The 19,479-nt window shown below is 34.3% G+C and overlaps 3 protein-coding genes across 3 annotated transcripts; 1 reads left to right on the forward strand and 2 right to left on the reverse strand.

Annotated features, from left to right (window-relative positions):
• Nucleotides 1–476: 476 nt before the first annotated feature.
• On the reverse strand, nucleotides 477–3,169 carry LOC145629974 (uncharacterized). The gene is made up of 3 exons (XM_081682216.1): nucleotides 2,952–3,169; nucleotides 2,201–2,481; nucleotides 477–1,036 (listed from the first exon to the last, which is right to left on the reverse strand). Exons 1-3 carry the CDS (start codon nucleotides 3,144–3,146, stop codon nucleotides 640–642), a joined length of 873 nt encoding a protein of 290 aa, XP_081538342.1. The 5' UTR covers nucleotides 3,147–3,169; the 3' UTR covers nucleotides 477–639.
• Nucleotides 3,170–5,981: 2,812 nt separating this feature from the next.
• On the reverse strand, nucleotides 5,982–11,290 carry LOC145629975 (protein FAR1-RELATED SEQUENCE 11-like). The gene is made up of 4 exons (XM_081682218.1): nucleotides 11,064–11,290; nucleotides 8,217–9,209; nucleotides 7,641–8,084; nucleotides 5,982–7,061 (listed from the first exon to the last, which is right to left on the reverse strand). The coding sequence occupies exons 2-4, from the start codon at nucleotides 9,183–9,185 to the stop codon at nucleotides 6,213–6,215; spliced, it is 2,262 nt and encodes a 753-aa protein (XP_081538344.1). The 5' UTR covers nucleotides 9,186–9,209; nucleotides 11,064–11,290; the 3' UTR covers nucleotides 5,982–6,212.
• Nucleotides 11,291–14,349: 3,059 nt separating this feature from the next.
• Nucleotides 14,350–19,322, forward strand: LOC145629976 (uncharacterized). The gene is made up of 6 exons (XM_081682219.1): nucleotides 14,350–14,927; nucleotides 15,910–16,158; nucleotides 16,251–16,309; nucleotides 16,394–18,148; nucleotides 18,329–18,482; nucleotides 18,617–19,322. The coding sequence occupies exons 2-6, from the start codon at nucleotides 16,041–16,043 to the stop codon at nucleotides 19,258–19,260; spliced, it is 2,730 nt and encodes a 909-aa protein (XP_081538345.1). The 5' UTR covers nucleotides 14,350–14,927; nucleotides 15,910–16,040; the 3' UTR covers nucleotides 19,261–19,322.
• The last annotated feature ends 157 nt before the right edge of the window (nucleotides 19,323–19,479 follow it).

Raw genomic sequence — 19,479 nt, forward strand, 5'->3', positions numbered from 1 at the left:
TGAATTATTGAGTGTACCATGCATCTTATATACTACCTCCATTACATATTATTTGCAACGATTGATATGTAACGGAGGTAGTACATAATATTTTAGGATTGATATTCATTCCTGGTCCATTCCTTAGCTGATGTTAAATTAGCTAACTCGGGGATATCTAATGGTAGAAAATGCTTGATCTTGGGTTTAAAATAATTTGTTTAGAACTATTTTCAAGTTTTCAACCACTATCTTTTTATGATCATATTTGTAACACAATAGTAATAATACGACTAATATCAAGATTCGTATTTTGTATTAAGCTAAGGCGTTTGGTTGCTAATTATAAGGGGGCCTCTTTTGAGTCTTTTCAATATGCTCCATAAGCCAAGGAATGGGACAATTTTATTTTTGTCCATGTACTTTTATATTGTTGTCTTTGTCGAATTGAAGATAATGTTCATGCAATGATTAGATCTTTAACACGCGACGTAATGTGAGATAGACCATAAACCTCAAGTATAATAACAATGTGTGAAAAATTCTTGTAATGTATATTTACACTCTTAAGATAAATGTACATTTGGTATATTATGTACTTCCTAAACAATTTTCCTCTTTAAGTATAACAATCTCAAACACTCTTCAATTATTGCATCTTTACACTAAACTACCTTGCTTGTTATTTAGGACCAATTGATGTTGTTGTTGTTGAGACAACGTAGGCGTATGATCTTGTCTGGCAACGTCGGTAGGTGCATCTCGAGCCACTCGACTATGTTGGGGTGATCGAGGCGGGGATGCATAAGTGGAAGAGGCTTCCAAGATCTCTCGCCGGATAGTCTCTTGTTGTTGGCCTAGCCATTGGACTCGTAACGCTGTAGCGTATAAACCAGCTGCTAAGAAGACTGATAAAAGGGAGAAAACTCCTGCAGCTGTGAACACACCTTCTCGGATTATAAGGCAGCTTGTTTTTGGTGTCGACCAATCTTTTAGATGCCCTGATTCTACACTTAATCCTATTAGTAACATTATTTCTCCAACTGCAAAACACAACCTGAATATGGAAATTAAAGCGTATCATTAATTTTTTCGTCCTAAAATCAATTTCTTATAAACATGTTTTTTGTCCTAAATATATTATTTGTATATACCGTGTTAATTATTATTTTAAAATTAAAAAGAACTCACAACGATAGAAAGCATGTACTTATGTAAAAGTCGATTTCAAAACGTGAAGGTGTACAATAACGAGTAAAAACACGTAGGTAATTATCGGCTTTACTGCCGTAAAGGAGTAGCATGAGGACATTATCTCACATATGTGATGTGTTTTTATTCCTTTATGCTCGTACGAAGAACATATTCTTATGCGTTACGTAAAATCTGGAACTTTAGTGAGGCACCAAGTACCTTTTGGAGTTTTGATGAAATAAAGATAAGTTAATGGGTTTTAATTTTACTATTTAAGTACTATTTGAAATTGCTATGGTTGTTACAATATTCTTTTCTAAGAGGAAATCCCATATATTATCATTCTTAACCACTGAAATAAATACATAATAATAGAATATTGAATATATATATACAAATATAATTATAATATATATCATGTCATAATGAAATAATAATAATGCACCTAAAAATAATTATCATGAATGACGAAACATGATTCCACAAAAAGAAGCCACCTACTGCACTAAGCTACACTATTTATTTATGTTATATTTATTTTTTTGAGTCAAACAAATAAAAAATAAAATTATTATCTAATCTAATACGACATAACTAAAGTACTTGTGCAATGTCTTAAACCCTTTTTTTTAATTATATGAAAGTTTTGTGGTAGCGATTAATGAGATTTTAGTAAAGTTTTGACCAAATTTGGCGAATGACTTTTTGCCACTTTAATTCCCATTTAATTATTTTTAAGCCTTCTTTTAGTTAGGTATGTTGATTAGTTTGGAATGAAGCTAATGAATTATGATGTTAGTTAACACACAATCTCATATTTGAAGACGTACTAGTCAAACCTTGGCCAAATCAAGAAAGCCCAAAAATGATTCACCGGCGACCTCACTCTAAACCTAGGTAAGGATTTGAACTCTCAACCTTTAACATAACACTTACAAGAACACGCGACAGATATACCTGATTAAATTATGCCATTTATGTTACCATATCGCGATATTAATTAAGATATGGGAATAAGCAAGCTTACCAAGTAGAAATGAAGAAGAAACCAGCTTGCCAAGTAAGAGACCTCATAGGAATAGAAGATTGAGGGTCCCAGCTTACATAAACTGGAGGAGTAGTTTTGCTAATAGCAATTAGCAAAAATGAATGCTGAACAAGCATTGCAATAGCCAATGCTACAAATGCAACTGATGCGCATATCAAAGGCACTTTACCACTTCCACTATACATACACTCGTAATCCCCTTTTTCCTTGTGCCCTTTCTTTGCACCATTATTATTGTTGTTTATTAACATCCATGTCACCTACAAAAAACGTTACATCATACGTTAAGATCATGATTTTACAAAATCGATAATTAAATAGAATAGAAACTAGTAGTCTTTTCGTACGACTTTTTGATTAATAAATAGAATTTGTGTTTTTTTAAAAAAAAATAAATAAATAATATGTGTATGAGTTTGTTTTGAGTGCGATAGTCTACCTATCTAAAATTCATTGATTTTGCAAGTTTGAACATGAAAGTATATGAAATCAAATGGATGAGAATATTTTAATACGAAATCATCAAATCATTTCCAAAATTCATAATTTTGCAAGTTTGAACATGAAAGTATATGAATTATTCTGTGAGCCTAAGTTACGAAAAAATAAAGAGCATGGCCTAATAGCAAATAATTGGAGAAATTACAAGAAATTGTTTGAAATGCACTAAAATAAAACAATTACATACTGACAATTAATTCCGAACAAAAGGAGTAAGATAAGCACATACCTCGGAACGAGTAGCTTCAGCGAAGAGGGAGAGAATGAAGCAAAGGAGACCACAAAGGATACAAAGAATGGTAAGAAGAGCACCAGTTTTGCTGGAGAGTTGTAGACCTTGTAGTTTAGGAGCCAAGTCTGCATGCGTTACACCTCTTGCTCTTGCTCTTGTTGTACCAGCCATCCTCATCATCATCATCATCATCTTTCACTTTAATTATGATATGATTCCAATAATATATAATGGTTCGTTTTATTTACATAAAACTGGGAATTTTAGAGGGAGTTATCAATTAAGGTAGGAAGGAAGATTGTATAGGGAATTGCTTCGAGAAAAGGTTGCTTTAGATGAAGGAGATTCTTTGAGCCAAGTTAAGGCCTTCTATTTCTTTTATACTTGCAACCTTTTTTCGTAAGATTTCACACCTCAACTTATATATTTATACTCTATTTGTTTCTTCTCGAACATGTATGTGTTTTTTTATTTTAAATGTGTGAAATGGTTACAAGTACTTTTTTCTGTTCCTTTTTGTTTGTCTCGTTATGTTTTTATGTGGCTTTTAATATATATATATACTTTGACAAGATTATGTGTTGCACATTAGTATATGACCATTATTATCTTCCGAGAAGTATTATAAATAAATTACACTAGTATTTTAAAATTACTAAAAAATATAAATTACTAAAAATATTATCTTCTTATTATAATATTTGGTTTTGTATCATCAACTATTTTTTTTTTCTTTTGTGTGGGTTGATTAGTTGTTCGTTTTTCTTGTTATTATTTTTTTTTTAGTTTAAAAATTTTATGGTGAGAGATTTAAATGATGAATTGATGATGACACTGTTTTAGTACGCCGTTGCTTTATTTAGCACCATTAAATTTTTAGGTTTTCATTTATTTTTGGTCCCTGGACTACTCCCTCCAATTATATACTTGTATACATAAATTAAAATATTGTCAGAGAGTGCAAAAACAAAACAATACTATTTTCTTGAAATTTTTAAATTTATGTATGGGTCCTAAGCCTCCTAACCACTAACCTAATAACCTTATCTAATTTCGTTGTATAATTGAAGGGACCGAGAATAAATTATTACTCCGTATAATATATTAAGTCTCATTCAATTCACCACTCTCTCTTGATAAATATCTTTCCAATTCCGTACAAGAAGATTAAGAGTGTATGAGAGATCAAGATCATTATGTCGATTAAAGAAGAATGTATCGCTAGGTAAAAAAATACAAGGCATGTGTCTAAAGACAACATTGTGACAACTAAAGGAATTTGTTAGATTGCACATGCATTTTGAGTGAAATAAATCTCTCATTTACGCATTGTACATTTAGTATGGTTGTAGCATATACATATAAATGAATGAATTTTATTCTCCATCTAAAAAACACGCTAATTGTTAATTAGTGTACTTGTTGTCAAAAAAAAAATAAAAAATTAGTGTACTTAACTTGTTAGACCAACTAGCTTTTTGGCCCTTAAATAACTTTTATTATTATTTATATATACGAGTAGTAAATATATATCAATAAGTAATACATGTATTAAATAATAATTATATGTTAATTAAACCTCATGAAAGGCACACCATCAAATTGATAATAGAGCTGACCAGACCCTAACTCCTTATTAAGAGCTATTGTGCCAAGTACATCAAAGACAAAAGTGCTGCCACCATCAAGGCAATACAAAATATAATTCAATCATTAATCACCTAACTACTTTTGAGATTATGTTCTTCATTACCAATTATAACAATAATTTATTTATAATTCTATATGTATATTTCATTTAGAAAAGAAAAAAAAAAACAATTAAAAGTCTATATGTATGAAGCTTCTATTCGTATTAGTTTTTTAGATTCGTGATCTTCAACCCAGCTTTTCTAAAATCAAAGCATAATAAATCTTAATATTGTCATAGTGGTTCATTCAATATTCCACTTCCACCAACACACTATTATTGGTATGCCGGAAAAAAGTTTTTTTTTACCAACTAGACTTTTTTGTATGAACCGGCCTTAAGTCTCTGTTCTTTTGAACTGTTGTAGTCTGCTTTGCTGAACCCTGCTTTGTTGAGTATAAATAATTTGCTCTGCTGACACCTCTTTGCTCTGCTCAAAAGAACGGGGCCTAATACACGCACACAAGTCATCATACCATCCTAACACACGGAATTATAAGAAGGGCATAAAAATAACTGTTGAGATTAATGAATATTGTCCATTGAGTTAGCAATTCTGTGTCTCTCAACTATCAGACAAGTAGCCTCTATTCAGTATAAAATCTTATGCTTTTCTTTTTCTCCTGTACCAAAAACATAAACTTAATTTTCAATTATATCATCTCACCTACCAAATATGGTGGTAATATTAATTATAAAAATAATGTTCCTTGTTAAAAGCATACTCCGTATTCAACATAATTTCCTTTGACTCAATCATATATAGACTTTTCTTATACTTTATTTGTTATGTATTAATATTACTAGTACAGTAGTACATAGTACTTTAGCTTAATCGCGATGGTTTATTATGCAAAGAATAAGTTTTAATGAACAACTTCAGAAAATACTGCCTCTAATCGGATTCTTTGTCGTAGGGTATGAGTTGGGAATCGACTATCAATGTATGTTGTTTGGTATTGATTGAGGTCTCGTTTGCTCTGTTGCTAAGTATGACAGTTGATATAGCTCGTCAGGGGTATCATGCATATATCGTGTTAAATGATTATACTCGGGTCCCTGATGAGCCTTGAACTAGTGTCTCCGTCTAGAGTTTGTAGGATCATGGATTCTCTTGTATTGGCTCTCAGTATCTCCTCTCATTCGGAGATGTACTTCCTCATCTGTGGCTCTGTCACACATCAGCTGTCGACCTGTCCTACTTAGCAACAGAACAAATGAGACCTCTATCAGTAACAAGCAACATTCTCAGTTGACTTACAAAGCTGCTGCCAGAAAACTGCACTCCAGATGGATATGGAATATACTCCACACGCGTATAGCTTTCGCAGCAAAAATTAGGTTAAATAAGGCACATGAATAACTGATCTATTGACTGCTTAGGGAAAATCAGGATAAGCCACATTTCCGGGCCATAAAATGTGCTAACCCGGTAAATCAAGCAAAAGAAGCCTAAAAAGAACTATGGGAATTCAGTAAGCTCTATAATTGACCACAAATGGTGATAGTATCTATATACATTTGTTTGATTAAATAGGCAGAATTCAACTTACCCCTAGGATCCTAATTTACAAGAAGCCGCAGAATGCATCTCCATCAGCATGCACGCTATTACCTTCAATAATTGCACTATCACATGCAGCATGAGCATATTGTTCACAAGGAATAGCACGCCTTCTTTTTCCAGACATATTATCAAGCCCAGGATTTGGATTTGTTTCTTTCAACTTGACCAAGAAAGATTCGTGAGGATTTCCAAGGGCAAAACTCTGAGCAATACCATCAGAAGCTTCGACTCCTGGTATAATCAGTGAACCTGTTGAGCTATTGATACCCATTTCATTTGCTTCATTATGATTGTTCAGCTTAGGGAGTTGTTTGATGTGAGCCAGTACCATTGACATATGCTCACATGCAAAAGTCAGGCGTTCTTCAGTTACCACTGATTCTGAAACAATTGTGGAAGCTATGGCTTCCAGAATTTTGACCTTCTCTGTTTGCTCTTTTTCAACGTGCTCATTCGATACAAGGCGCCACCTCAAAGGCAGATAAGGGTCTGGGATGCGAAAACAGTTATTTGTTGAGAGAACACGAAGAATATGACGACAAAGGATGCCTAAAAACTCAAACTGATGACAACTACAATGAATGAGTTCTTGACTAGGGTCCCACATCACTTTGCATCCTCCGTCCATCTCTGTGTGGTGTCTGATCTGGAAGCAACCTTCGCCAACCATAATGGAGGCATATTGAGGGGCTGAAACGAGCTCTTCTTGGAGGAGAGAAAAGGCAAAAGGCGTAAAAACAGTAGCAGCATGCGACTCCATTGGGGAACCTGTTTTTAAAGAAACTTTCTCATTTTGCTGCATTTTCAGCTTTGATCCACCATGGTCATCATACTCTGCAATATCGGCTACCTACAGTTACAAACATATTAAGAATGAGGGTCAATATAGCAAGTAAACCACCTTTCTCTTAGACAAAAATTATTACTTGGTGGTCTCACCAATATGACTGATAAACCATGACAGCAGAAACTGCACTGCTTAATTATGACCCAAACCGGGATGGACCTTACCCGAAAATTTATGTGATACAGTCTAATAATGATTAATTTAATGTAGTAAAAAATTAACAATAAACCCCAGTATGACCCAACCTTAGACCCAACCTGTAACCAAATGAAGTAACTCATTACTAGAATATGATCTAATCCAAACTGACTCGTTTGCTATCTCTAATCGCTATAAGCAAGATATGAAAATTCAGTAGGTATAAAGGTAATATAGCTTTACAACTTGCTGATATGAACTGGTAGAGAAACTATTTTGCAAGAAACTCTAGTTTCTAAGGAAATAAATTACGAAAGGAAACAACATTGTTTAGATAGGAGTATGCAGACACAAATTTGAGAAACCACTTGAAAAACTTTTTTGCATGAACCACAGCAGATGTACACGAAGTAGTGCTCTGTAGAATAATAAAAGAGAACTTACTTTATCAATAAAACAATCAAGTGTAGATTGTGCACTTAATATCCTTTGAATGAGAGCATTAATGGAGTCTGTCACAGATCTACTCATGAGTCCAGCAAAGAAGTAGCGTCTCAAGAAAGATAGAGCCCAAAAGTCCCGTAATGCATAAAGGCAGATGATGTGTTTATTTGACTGTAGTTCATATCTATCAACCATCTCCTTCCATCCAGCTTCAAACTCATCAACCATTTCCAAGCTATAAAGACGATAAAATTCGGTCTTCCATCCATCATAATGAGAACCAAGTGGCAAAGAAAACCAGTCTGACAAGTTGGCAATGATATGCCATATAGAGAATGCATGTTTGGTTTCAGGCATTTCACAAGTGATCGCTTCTTTGAGCCACATATTTTGATCAGTCAAAATGGTTTGTGGTGCTTTTCCTTTCATAAAACATAAAAATGTCTGCACATATTATTTCAAAGAAATGAGAAAGATAATTACAATGAAGAAATAAGCAACAGAATGAAGCAGGATTCTTCTTGAGCAGCAGATGGTTATAGAATAATAGATACATACTTAAGATGTTATAGGTACCTTCAATGCCCAAGTAAAGGACTCCAGGTTTTCATCCCGCAAAAGAACACAACTGTAAAGACAAGCCTTTCCATGATTATCAACCCCAATCAAAAGGCCTAGAAGCATATCATAAGCATCCAGACGATGATTAGTGTCCAGCAATATTGCATCCCCAAAGGCTTCATACTTTTGGATGGATGAAGGGTATGACCAAGCAATATGCTCTAATCTATTATGACCATCTAATTTAAAATCATACTTGAAATAAGAATTTTCATCTTTTAATCTCTTACACATGCTGATGAGGTCAATAGCATCGTTATCTTTATCAACATGTCTGAAAGACTGTAGCAGGTCTCTGATATGTAATTCAGTGAATGGTAAGCAACCTAATTTAACGCCTTTCTCAAGCTCCATCAATCTCAACATCTGGCGGGCTGACATTCCAGCTTTTGCAAACATGCAAATCCGACTTTTGTCATCAGCAGAAATGGTGCAGTGCGATGGAGGGATTTGTGCTTCAACTGATTTAAGAAGTTCGTGATTGTGATTGTTACTAAATCCAGTGACACGCCATTCAGGGACATCCAAATCTGACCGTTTCACTATTCTCATGTATGCTTGACAGCCGCACCGTGATGATTTTCTATTCCTTTGCAACTTCCCTTCCTCACTAGGTTTCGCCTGTGGATGTCCACCACGATGGCAGGTAAAGTCCCTTCGTGTGACTCCCCGTCCCACCCCATCTTTTCCCCGAGTGCGGTGGCGCCTGATGGAAAAGCCACATTGCTTGGCAAAGCTGCAATAAAATTCATAGGCAGCATCTTGAGAAACAAATCTCTGGCCGATAAATGGAACTAGGTTGACTGATGTTTGTCGTGACAATATAGCATCCTCTGATATTCCCTCTGCAGACTCAATGTTGTCCTGTGACAGATCTGTTTCATTCTCAGAGGATTCCATATTCTGACTTCCATTAACTGTCATTTTTTGCAGCAATCATTCAGACAACTGAAAGCAGGTAGCAAGCACATTAGTTCTAATGAAGGTTTAGTGTTTAAATTTAAAACATAGAGAATATACAGTAATAATTTTCATTTTACTTAAGGTAAGAAAGAATAAAATAAAATTTATACAAGAATAGGCAGCCCCATTTCCAACGGAGCACACCACCACAGATGTTGCTGCACTCAAAATAAAAGGATATAGACTGAAGGGAAATTCTTTCATCTTTATTTAAAAAGATTCAAACGGTCTCAGCTTTTATAATAGGGATAAGGTTACAAAAATCTTAACCTTCAGACCCCTCTTCCTCTTTACTAGGAATGACACTGTGGCTTCTTGTTGTGTAGAGAACTAGAGATAGGGGTTCGAAAGTTCAATTGTGCTCAAGCTACTCTAGGCTTCAAGTTTTGGCAACTGCATTGAATTACAGAACATGATGTAGCCCCACCCCCCCCCCCCCCTCCCCCAAACTGATAAGCGCAAAAGAGGGTAGTTCCTCACTCGTTTTCTCCACACATACACACACATATAGCATCAAGAATAATACACATAAGAAGATCCTGTTAACCAGCTTTTTCTTGATCCTGTCACACAGCCTTTACTAAATCCTGTTAAACATCCTTTTCTAAATCCTGTTAAACACCTCAAATTGAAAACCTAGATTTTTCTTTGTTCATATTCTGGCAATGCATCAATTGGAAGCTAAAAATATAAAAGATGGGAATGCTTCAGTAGGCATTTAACACTTTGAATGCTTAACCTCCTAGGTTATAGAAAACACAAAGAACGATGAGAAGTGAGCCTGCCTGTCACTTGTACTATATTACTTCCTTTACTTCTTCAGCGAATAAAAACAAGCTAACTACTAAGCTTAAGCAGCTAGGTGAGGTGAGAAACAGGGATGGAGTCTAATATGCATCATCCTCCACGGATTGTAGACACAAATAAAATACAAAGTACAATGTCGAATAACCATTCAAGTAGTCAAGACTAAAACCAGTCACCTAAAAGATTTATCAAATCCTAAAGCAAATGTGTATTAATTAACCCAAGTACTTTGTCATGGGCTTCAACTACACCATCAAACAATGAACTTAATTATCTACGTGGATGTCAACAAACTTAGCCGGTAAAGTCTTGGGAATGCATCCCTAGGATTAAATCCCGTCCTCTTAATAATCCTTTGTGGCTCTATTTACACCCAAAAAAAAGGGATAAAAGAGTGTCTATACATTCTTACCCCATTAGTAAAATGGTGATTTCCATATAAATCTCAAAAATAGTTCAAACATCAAATTCAAAGTACAGGCCATTGTTTCAATTAATTCGACGACGGGCAACAGGCTACCCCTCAGCTCAGTACAACCTTTCATTACTATAAATCCTAAAGATTTCAAAGTATATGCTAGTTATGAATACCCCACTAAGCCTCATGCAAGAAGCATCAATTAAGCTCAATTACAAGGCACTCCAATTGTTAATTTCTTGGTGAAATAACACCCAAAAAATTCACCAAATAAACCATTTATGAGATCATTTTGCTATGTGCACAAATCTAACAATAACTGAAAATTTCTCTTGAAATTGCCAAAACATCATTTGGGTTTTGGGTGTATAACCAACTTTTACCCCAAAAAACCCAATATTCAATTCATAATCTCAGATCTAAATAACACCCAGAAATAATTAAGTTCAAATCTTTTTAAAATACATATAAAAAAAACAATCTTTTTAATCATTATCAAATCAGAGAAGTTCAAACAAATTAAAAACCACTAAAATATCAAGAAAATATAGTAAAATAAATTAAACCCAGAACATAGTTATATCAATAAGCAAAAGGGTGATTAAAGAACATACCTTTACAATTGATTTGAAGCTGCAAAACAGAAAATTGTGAAACTAACGGTCAAAAATTTGGAGGAGGGAAGAGTGGAAAAATGGCGGGGAAGAAATTTATGAGTTAGAGCGCATGAAGGGGGAGGAGGATAAGCTTTATCTATGGGAAGGAGCTATCTTGCGCAGTACTGGTACTTCGACTTATTCAGCGCACATTGTCTATGTGCCCTCTCAAGAAGGGGTGAGAATGTAATTACTCAATTTGTAAATCATTTTTAAGACAAAAAAAAAAAAAAAAAAAAAAAAAAAAAAAAAAAAAAAAAAAAAAAAAAAAAACCACACTTTGTATGTAAAGTATTTGTTAGAATCGTCTCAAGTATAATGTAAAGGGTAACAGTCATATCTATCACTATGTTTTATTAGAAATGTAATTAGGGAGTTCATAGCTCTATCCGTCTAGATTTGGCGGATGGTGGCCAATGGGATGGGGTTGAGATGGAAATCATATATGTCATGGGTAGTAGGACTGCGGAAATAATCTGTGGGAATAAGGTGAATCATAAGTAATACCTCTCCAAATTCGCCTAGTCCCAACCTACTTAAAACAATATTGAGCAATTGCCTTGTACTTACTTTAAATAACGAAAATTAATTATTCCAATAATTGGAATTTCATCTTTATATTGAATTATAATGAGCTTGTCTAACATTCACGAATAAATTTGGTTTTGAGAGTTGTTGATTAATTGAGTTTTATCTATAATAACGGTAACGAAATTTTAATGGATGCATATATACAAGTATTATAAGGCAAGTTTGAGATGGGGATTTGGTTGAGATTGCAATTAGGCAAGTGGGTGGTGGTGCAGTGATGAGTAGTGATGGGGATGAATTTTGGATCATGGGGGATGAAAATATTAAGTGGGGATGAGACGGGAAGACCAAAATCCTCGTTCTCTCCTATTAACATACTTATTGTGTTTAGTTTTGTGCTTATAAAACATAAATATGCATAATGAGAGATTCAACATAACTATTGTGTTGAGTTTTGTTAACGCTAGTACAATTTAATGCCACTACAAAAGTAGAAAGCAACCGTTACAAAAACAAAACAATGGATTGTAATTTGTAATGTGTTTGTAAACCTCTAGGTTATTTGAGTTGTTATCGGACTTTATTTGAAGCAATTTCTTTAATCTCCTAATTTTGGAATTCATAATATTGATTGATTTACATTTATCTATATCATGGATAGTCTAAATTTAGCTATGTCTATTTTTTTCCCTTAAGTATATAAACATACCTTGTAACTTTAATTATTCTTTTATCTTTTCAATTTGTCGTCTTGTTTTCCTAGATATCTCCCATCCCAACTTTTTTGCCGTTGTTTCTCAAGAGTTGGGGTGGTGGGATTATACGTTACATTCAATTCAATAATAAAATAATAAAAAAAAAAATGAAAGGGCCAAAAAGATCACAAAATGAATACATTGTTCATGATGATTTAGAGCAATATAAGCTACAAATCATAGATCATTACATGTTGGAAATACAAAATTTTGATGATGCTGCTCGTTATTGTACATACAATGAAAGTCCAACATTTAGTAATTATAATCCAACCATAAAATTACAACCTTCTCATAGGTATGTAATTACTCCTTATTTCAAATCATCCTTTACGACGTCGTCTTCGCCATCTTCACATCATCGTAGGTCTCATAATTGGAGCTTTGATGAAAATGATTTGAAGAGGAAAACAAGGATTACTACGTATAGAACATATACAATGGAAACTAAGTTTAAAGCTTCTGTTAAAAATGGTTTTCGTTGGGTTAAAAGAAGGTGCCATAGAATAGTTTCATGATTAATAGAGATGGTTTAATTTATGCATGGATTTCTACATCAAATCCGAAGGTCAATTTGATCAAGAAGTGATTTTGTGGCTTAAAATGTGCTCGTAATTTTAATAATTGGCATGCATGCAATTTGAAGATGTATTCTTTTTAGATTATTTTTCTTTTTTGCTTTTTTAATTATTAAAATTGTATAGGAGATTGCAAATAAATTATGATGTAGGTGTTAAGTTGTTAGAACTTGTAATTCATTTACATTGTTATATATTTAGAATCGACGATTTATTTACATGTACTTGTATTGTTTAAGGATTACTTTGTAAGAGTATATAACTTTGTAAAATGACAAAGTTTGAATCAAACATGAAATCGACATTATTTTATTATTTTTTTTTTTTTGGGGGGGGGGGGGGTGAGGGGGAGGGATATAAGTGTAAAATATAGGGTAAATGACATTTGACTCTAAGTCCTTAATACAATCAACAATTCAACATCTATACAACAACAAGATTTTGTCAATTACACAAACAAAAAAACTTTAAAATGCGTGTAAAATTATATGCAATACATGCAACATAAAATGTTGAATATATATCCTCTTGCAGTCATGCTTACACTATAGAAATTAAGGTAGAAAGAACAATTACTTCAATTTCTTACTTCAAACAATTCATGTCATTTTGCCCATCATCCCTAATCCAAGCTCACCAAGCCCATTGAATCAACTACTTAGATTAGATTGAGTCTAGCCCAATGTGTGGATCATGTAGATTAAGCCCAACCCCTTTCCCCTTTAATGAAATGACAAAGAGATGATGAAAGAAATATAATCACTCTATAAACTATAAAGAGTACTCGAATAGTGTAATCACGGTGAAAGGGTGTATTCATTAAGTCTTGGGATTTATTCATAGATTGTTGGGATTTATTGCAAATCAAATTAGTTCTCCATAGAGTGTATTCTTTATGATACAAGCTACTAATGTGATGACTAATGAGTTTTAAACTAACAAATTTCTATCACGAACTACATGTTAAAAAAATTACAAGTATCATATTGACACACCAAAATTCGCAAACACTATTGACAAAAGCTTTGGTTTTTGATGTTCATATAACTCAAGAAAATGTTCATCATATTATTTAATTTGGTTGAATATAAAAGAAAGAATGTTTTCATTGCATTTCGATTTTGAAACATTTTTCTTTTCATTTTATTGTAACTTGTAAGATGTTATTTAAATTCAAATTAACATATTAATTTTATACACAAACATTCATAACTCGACCCCCCCCATGTTAACGTAACAAAAAAATTCAAATCCAATAAAAATATAAATCCTTCAAAAAATAAATTATGGGAAAATAAACTTCTCTGTTCTCTCACTAGATTTGGTCCATTATGTTCGAATCTAAGACGCACCAAGGCAAAAAAATGGGCCCATTTCACCTTAACAAATCCAAATCCCAAATATTTTAACCCCTTTTTGTTTCACTCATTTTCCAAAATTGTTTTGACTTTTCTTTAATCCACGTGTCATCATATCACTTGTCTGTCACTCCCCATTAAAATCCTACCCCTTGTAATTTTATCACCCTTGTATAATAAAAAGTATACTTTTTGTCCCTCTTTCTGTTTTTTTTATTTGTAATTTGAAATCTCAATCTAAGCAAAGAGACGTTACAAGATTTTTGGAATTATTTTTTTTGTGTTTTTCAATTTCTATTTTTTTAAAAAATTCCAACTTTTTTTTTTCCTTCCCCAATTTAATCAATGCTTTGCCCCCCATTTAATGCTTGAAACATGCTTCACTCTCTCACTAAAAATCACAACTTTCTCTCTCTAAAATTTCTGGTATTTCCAACAACTGCGCACCCCTTAATTTATTGCTTTACAAACTATTCATTCTCCTCTGTTTCACAAAACCCCAGAAAAATATAGACGTTGTCAAACATTTATATAGGAGAGAGAAACAAAGAAGCTTATTTTAGAGACGTTGGAGAAATTCTTCTAAGAAATTCCTCATTTGTAAGTTTTAATCATTTCTGTACTTTATTTGATTGTAGTTTTAAATTGGGTTTGAATTAATTGTTTCTTAAATCACTGATTTTGGTCATGGAATGTTTGGTTTTGCAATCAAGTTTCTGTCTTTTGTACTGCTTTGGTACTGTGATTAATGAATCTTGGTGATAAATTGATAATGTGAGATGGGTTTTGCTTGATTATGTGATTAGTTAGCTTAATTAAAGATTTTTTATAATTAGGTGGTGGAATGAGGCTAATGATGATGTTGTTAATTGATTTGAATTTTGATTAGCTGATTGATATGATTGTGATTACTTTTTGAAGGTAAATTTGCATGATTAATGGTTAAATTACCGTTTTAACACTGTTTGATACTGTTGAAATTGTTCAATTATAAATTGGAATATGATTTCACTTCCAATTTGTAATTGTGAATGTACATATGGAGTAGATAATTTAGCAGAAAATGGCTGTAATGTTCAAATGTGCATGCCCAAGTTAATCATCTTTGTTTGTTGCTATCAAATTTGAGCATATATTAGTATAGTATAAAGTTCTATGATGGGTAAATTAATTGGAATATGGATTCTTATAATGTGCTTTACTAGGGATGGTTGAGTAATTCTGAAGTTATTTGTGACTGCTGTTAGTCATATATTGGGAGCTTGGAGCTATAGTAGAGTAGAAGATACTGCTCCAAGTGAAATCGTTTCGAGCTCGATGCTATCTTAGTAGAAGATACTAGGGTGTTTAAATTAATGTACTTATGGATTATACTACCTATATGACTATCTTAGCAATACATGTGCACTGAGTTCATAATCTGAACTGAGGGAGCGGTTAGAGTAGAAAATACAGTTTTGAGTGAAATTGTTTTGAGCTGTTAGAGTAGATGATATCTTAGTTTATAACTAGGGTTTTATTATGGATGATACTACCTATGTTTTAGTGCAATTTGTCTCATTAATTGAATTGTGTTGAGCAGTTTGGAATATCCATCATTCTGCATATGATTAGGTTGAAGATTCATCCACCTATCACTGATTGTTAAAGTTTTTGTAACTGAGCTTGGATCTTTAAATGTCAAGAAGTGTTTTGGATTGGTAAATAGCTAAAATGGGTGGTGACAAGCATGGGTCGAAGAGTGGACGTTATGTTGGCGGCTTCTTTCAGCTGTTTGACTGGAATGCCAAGTCTCGAAAGAAGTTGTTTTCGAGCAGATCTGATTCACCAGGTACATTACAGCTACATTCATATATGTGTTTGTGTTGTGATTCTTTAATGTGAACTGCAGATCATTCATTTTCTTTTGGTTGTTTTGGACAGAATACTCGAAGCAAGGAAAGAAAGGAGAGGAGAGTTTTCCTATGACAAGAAAGCGTGTGGTGAGAATTTATTCAATGACTGATATCTGCTGAAATTAATTGCCATAATATTGATTTAAGATGATTTGATTAATTATATACCAGGAAGAAGAAGAGGAGTATGGTGCATTTGGTGCAGGATTTAGTGCCAGAGGAGGAAGTGATTATAGCTGCGCATCATCTGTCACAGATGATGACGGTTTTGGATCAAAAGCTCCTGGGGTAGTGGCCAGGCTCATGGGATTGGATTCCTTACCAATGTCAATAGGAATGGAGTCATATCCTTCCCCCTTCTTTGACTCTATCTCTCTAGGAGAGGCTCCATTTAGAGGAAGAAATCTCGACTTTTATCATGATCATCAAGTTATGCATTCAAGCCACCTATTTGACAAAATGGAGCCTACAACTAGGAATAATGACTTTGAAACTAGATCTATGAAGTTGCCTAACAGACCAATTGAGAAGTTTCAAACTGATACTTTGCCTCCAAAGTCAGCCAAAACAATCCCAATCACTCATCATAAGCTTTTATCGCCAATCAAGAGCCCTATTTTTGTCCCGTCCCAAGATGCAGCTCACATTATGGAAGCTGCTGCAAAAATAATTGAGCCTGGCCCATCAGCAACTCCCCGAGCTAAGATATCTTCAGCTGGATCATCCTCGGTTCCTTTGAAAGTTAGAGAAATAAGGGAGAAACTGGAAGCAGCGCAGAAACCGTCCAGGGCTCCTGTATTAACGCAAAGGCAAGTTGAATCCAATGCTGCCAAGTATCTAAAAGGACAGCCTATGAATAGGAGTTGGAATGGTCTAAATGAGACGTCATCATTTAGGGCATCCCAGAGTAGAGAGGATAGTTCTGCTGCTGTAAAGAAAAAGGGAAAGTCAATTTCGCTTGCCATACAAGCAAAGGTTAATGTACAGAAAAGGGAAGGCTTGACTTCAAACAGTAGGAGTTTGGGAGATTCAGAAGAACAGGATGATAGCAAGTCAAGTCAGTCATCAAGGAACCAAGCAAGTGGTCCAAAGTTCTCAAATAGGAAATCTTTGAACCAAAGTGCTTCTTCTGTACTACGACAAAATAACCAAAAACAGAACTGCCCTCCACATAGGGAGAGATCTTCTGCTCCTAAGGCTTCTGTTACTACAACTATTGGTAAAAAGCCATATTCTGAGGATACTTCTCATAGCCGACAAAAAAGTTTAGCTCGAGAAGCTGGGACCTCAAGAACAAGTTCGAGGAAATCTAGCTTGCATGCAAGGGACGTTGTTGATAAGGGAGTTCCTTATGCTGGAGTGAGAAATGTTCCTAGAAAGAAAAGGTCAATAGATGGGAATCTGCAATACAATAAGAATCAAGTTCCTGAAAAACCAAGCCAATCTACTGTAATGGCTGATAAGCAATTTAATTGGATAGAAGAAAACCGAAGGAAAGGAATGGATGTTGTTTCATTTACATTCACTGCTCCTATCACCCGATCACAGCTTGGTTCAGAGCCTTCTAGACAGTTGGTTGAAAAAGGCAGCAACATTTGCTTTGATGATGGAAGCAAAATGCTGACCAACTCGGATCTGACAAGGTTATCTTCTCCTGGATTAAACGGGATAAAGGGTGATGCTTTGAGTAAATTGCTAGAGCAGAAGCTAAAAGAACTAACATCAAACTTTGAGAATTCCCATAGCACCATTGTCAAAACTGGTACTGCTGCAGAATCAGCAGTGGTACCTGGCAGTGCAGAGAGTGCCACAGGGAAGGCCCGAGAAAAAATGTCTCAACAAGAGCCAATAGACACAGATAGCCATATCTATCCTGGATTGTTTGACTATGAAGCTGAACAGTTCACAAGGAAATTCAGTTTTCAGGTACAGAATTTCATGCATATTTTATTTTGATTTCCATTAATTTTATAGAGACCAACTTTTTTGCATTCAAAATCTCCCCCTAGTTTTATGCCCTAAAAAGTTAGGAAGCAACGGTGTACTGATTTCAGCTCTATTCTATTGACAAGATAGGCTCTTTTTTTTTTTTTTTTTTTTCATCAGGCAGGGGAAGCAATGGAAAAATACAGCCACGACAAAGTTGAAGCTAAAAAATGGAATGATTGTCACTCACCTAGTCCTGTTTCCATTCTGGAACCTTCTATTTTGACAGAAAGTTGCTGTTCTTCAGAAAGCATGGCAAGTAGCATCACGGAAGGTTAGAACAATATCAAAATCATTCACCACTTCCAATACATGCATGTTTTATAATTAGTACTTGTAATCTTAGTTTGTAATCTATACTTGTAATGTTAGTGTATTAATACTGAGCATTCCATGGTTATATTTCAGAGAGCAAACAACAATGTTCATCAGTTCAGGCTCAGCAAGAATTTGGTCCGGATTCTTTACAAAAGTCACAAGCTAGTAGGGAAGCTGATGCAGAGGTATCAGATTCAGCTTCATCAACATCTTCTCAAATTACTTCAGAAAAGTACTCCATGAAATCAACAGCATGGGAATTAGGATATGTAAAAGACATACTCTGCAATGTGGAGTTGATGTTTAAGGATTATGTAGCAGGTCGAACACGTGAGATAGTAAATCCACACCTGTTTGATCAGATGGAAAGACGACGAGGAGGTGGAAAGGATGAGTTTAAACTAGAGAGGAAAATGTTGTTTGATTGTGTCAGTGAATGTTTAGATTTGAAGTGTCAGCGTTTCGTGGGTGGTGGGTTTGAAATGTGGAAAAAAGGCATTGCAACATTGAAGAGAAAGGAAAGACTGGCTGAAGAAGTGTACAAGGAGATCCAGGGTTGGAGAAACCTGGGAAATAGTATGGTGGATGAGCTCGTCGACAAAGATATGAGCAGTAAATATGGGAGATGGCTAGATTTTGAAGTTGATGAATTTATGGTTGGAGTAGACATTGAAGACCAGATCTTAGATTCTTTGGTTGGGGAGATAGTTTCTGATGTCTTATCTTTACAATAATAATTTGGCGTGTAAAATGTAATTTACAATCAAGTACAATTCTTTTGTAATACCACCTATTTAGTGGGTTTCATCCTTGATTAATGATTGTTTTTGCAAACTGGAATAAGTATATAAACTTGGTGAATTAAAAAAAAAATCCATCATTTTTTGGCGTTTAGAGAGCTACAAGGATGTGATAGAAAATCAATCCCAAAATCTCTTCGAAACGGGAGGGAA

Source organism: Chenopodium album, chromosome 5, assembly GCF_948465745.1.
Source record: "Chenopodium album chromosome 5, dcCheAlbu1.1, whole genome shotgun sequence".
In the NCBI taxonomy this organism is placed as follows: domain Eukaryota; kingdom Viridiplantae; phylum Streptophyta; class Magnoliopsida; order Caryophyllales; family Amaranthaceae; genus Chenopodium; species Chenopodium album.